The sequence below is a fragment of the Ricinus communis genome, chromosome 8 (genome assembly GCF_019578655.1).
Source record: "Ricinus communis isolate WT05 ecotype wild-type chromosome 8, ASM1957865v1, whole genome shotgun sequence".
NCBI classification, from domain to species: Eukaryota; Viridiplantae; Streptophyta; class Magnoliopsida; order Malpighiales; family Euphorbiaceae; genus Ricinus; species Ricinus communis.
The window spans coordinates 6,500,085-6,503,195 of NC_063263.1; the positions used below are offsets into that span (position 1 = coordinate 6,500,085).

Consider the following 3,111-nt stretch of genomic DNA (forward strand, 5'->3'; position numbering starts at 1 on the left):
TTAAACGAGTTAAAAAGCAAAACCAAACTCATATTACATATAAAAAAATTCAACTTTTTATTTATTTTTATCATAAATCAGAATAAATAAAATTCAAAATAAATTTTATCAATATTAAAATAAATTGAGAAAAAACTCATAAATTAATGAAGTTCAAAGTAATGAAAACTAGATGGACAACTATATAAAAAATACCTTAGTTTTGCTAAAAATAAAATAAAAATATTTTCTAATAAAAAATCTTTAAAACTGCTATTATATTTAAACATATAAAAATAAAAAAAAATTGTTTAATTTTATCTTTATTTTTAATAAATAATTTTTTTTGTAAAAACGTCGAATATTATTATTATAAACAATATATATTATTTAATAAATTTAAAAATTTATAAATATTACGGAATTGAGTATTTATATTTTTAAATTTAGTTTGAATTTTTGACAAAATTATAAATAAAATTACCGTTCGAACGAATTAAAAATAATAAACGAGTTAAACTCTACATTATTTTGCACCCTTACCTTTAACATGTAGCTCAATGTTATTTGGATTTCGAATGAAAAATATAAATAAATAAAAAATTACTTAGAACATGATGAAATTGCTGTCATCCCTGCCAAGACCTGCGAGAATCCAAAGAAATAGGAGAATAAAATCAGCCAAAAAAAGAAAAAGAACTGAAGAAGAAAACCAAGTAAAATGCGATTCAACTACTAGTCTCAAACTGACTTAATTTTTGTAATATCTTAAATTTGTCCAATTGGTTATTGTTTAAGCACATGGCTGTTATCTTCGAAAACCGTGTGAGATGGGTCGTGAGAGAAAATTGCAATGACAGATTCGCCGACATCATTAAGAAAAGCAAGGTGTTCAGATTATAAATAGCCATTGAATCTTGCTACAACAAAGTAAAGATAAGCCTTCCTCATAGCTAGCTCAATGGCAATTTCTACTCATCATCTGTTCTTGACACTGTTATTTGCAGCCATTATCAGCCCAGTTGTCTGCAATGGCGACGCTTCTGATATGCAGAGAAGGTACGTATAATTCAATTCTCAAAAACTGAGTACATTCATGATTATGATTATCATTTACACGGCCTGATGTTCTTTGATCTACTGCTTAAATTTATTATTGCTCCCATCAATTAGTTTATTAGAGACCTGTATGTAATTAACTTTGCTGATATCAGCAAGTCATGGACACTGCGAGCTTCTAGTATATATATTATACAGTTAGATAGCTGTCGCAGCAGCAGTTAGTTTTGCAACTCTTCTTTTGTTTTTTTTTTTTTAAATTTGCATCAATCATTTCAGAGTTCTTTCCTCAATGGATTCCAAGGAAGAGAAAGATCAACACAAGCTTTTGTTTGTGTTTGGGGACTCACTTTTTGATCCAGGCAACAATCAGTACCTTAGCAGCAGCCATCAAGCCCCTGCAACTTCTTGGCCTTATGGCATGAACAATCACAACCATTCTACAGGAAGATTATCCGATGGCCTAATAGTCCCTGATTTTATTGGTAAGGTTTGCATGCTTAAACTTTTTTTTTTTTCTTCTCTTTCTTTAATTCAGCTGTAGTGGGGTTTGAACACTTAATATCTTGATCCTGAAGACCAAAGAACTAAGAACTAACTGATGGCGTCTTGACTGCAGCATTATATGCAAGGATGAATATTCCTCCACCATACTTGAAACCAGGAGCTAATTTCACTTATGGAGTCAATTTTGCTTCAGCTGGAGGAGCAGTTCTTGGTGTTGATAATGGATTTGTAAGTCTTGGATTATACTGATTCTGATATTTTTCTGTCTGTTTTTTCTTTCCCTCCAAGTCTCACTAGTCCTTCTTCCTCTTTCTTAAGCCATGGAGTTGTAGTTGTTTAAGTGGTGAAACCCCATTTTCTTATATTATACTTAATCGGTTAACTGTTCTTTTGCATTTCAGATGAATCTTAAAACACAATTAAGCAATTTCAAGAAGGTGGTAAATCAAATGGTGCAAAAAGTAGGTGAGGCAGAAGCAAAGAAGGTTTTGATGAGATCTGTTTACCTGTTTAGCCTTGGTGGTAATGATTACTTTGGCTTTAACTCAAAGTACCCCAATGCTACTGCAATTGAGAGAAGGCAATACATGCATACGGTGATTGCCAACTTAACCCTTGGACTCAAGGTAAAATCACTTCTGAAATTGACACAGCCAAACATGCTTTAACCTTGTACAATAATCTGTGCCAAGTGACTAGTTTTTTATGATGTAAGATTGTTTTTTCTTCCCTTCTGAAAAATAAATGAAAAATGACTGAGACTGGAAATCAGACTTGTAATCCTGACAAGTCTGGATAAAACCATAGCCCCATTAGGCAGAAGTTCGTTGATCATTTTGTTTCAATTGCTCTGTTTGCAGGAGTTATATGGAATTGGATTAAGAAAACTTGCAGTGCAAAATGTTGGACCCTTGGGTTGCTATCCAACAGTTAAAGCAATGTACCCTCAACTCAATGGTAGCTGTGTCGGGACCTTCTTAACAAATGCAAATATGCACAACAAAGCTCTATCTAACACCTTAAAGAAAATGGAAGGACAGTTACCGGGACTCAAATATGCAATCTTTGATTACTATCATGCACTTGCTGATAGAATAAAGAATCCAACAAAATATGGTATTGTTATAAACTTGATGACAAGATTCTGCAAACATTGTCCCCTTCAGTTCATTAAGCAAAATCTTGATAATAATTCATCGATTTTTCTTTTTCTTTTAATGTTATGCAGGATTCAAAGTAGGACAAGTTGCATGCTGTGGAAGTGGGTTGTATAATGCGAAAAGCTGTGGAAAAAAGCCCTTCAATCTTTGTAGCAATCCTAATGAATATGTACTCTTTGATGGTGCCCATCATACTCAAAGGACAAACCAACAGTTTGCTCAACTGTTATGGAATGGAGCACCAAATGTCACTGGACCTTATACTGTGAAGCAATTGTTTGAATTTCCTTAGTTCTGATCTTGTATTGACAGTTGCCGCTGGTGTATGAGTACTCTTATTAGCTTTCAGCCTTTGATATAGATTTTTAGCATAGAATTTAAATAAAAAGTTAGATATCTTTTTTGA

General features: G+C 32.5%; 1 protein-coding gene across 1 annotated transcript; it reads left to right on the forward strand.

Moving 5' to 3' along the window:
* The first annotated feature begins 641 nt into the window (after positions 1–641).
* Positions 642–3,111, forward strand: LOC8280849 (GDSL esterase/lipase 1). The gene is made up of 6 exons (XM_048378689.1): positions 642–1,038; positions 1,318–1,523; positions 1,658–1,773; positions 1,947–2,171; positions 2,406–2,661; positions 2,774–3,111. Exons 1-6 carry the CDS (start codon positions 941–943, stop codon positions 2,995–2,997), a joined length of 1,125 nt encoding a protein of 374 aa, XP_048234646.1. The 5' UTR covers positions 642–940; the 3' UTR covers positions 2,998–3,111.

Excerpts from the sequence above, each read along its gene's own strand:
- LOC8280849 (XM_048378689.1), top strand. The coding sequence starts at position 941 with ATGGCAATTTCTACTCATCATCTGTTCTTGACACTGTTATTTGCAGCC. Across the intron at positions 1,039-1,317 it reads GCTTCTGATATGCAGAGAAG|AGTTCTTTCCTCAATGGATT; the intron begins GTACGTATAATT and ends CAATCATTTCAG. Across the intron at positions 2,172-2,405 it reads ACTTAACCCTTGGACTCAAG|GAGTTATATGGAATTGGATT; the intron begins GTAAAATCACTT and ends CTCTGTTTGCAG.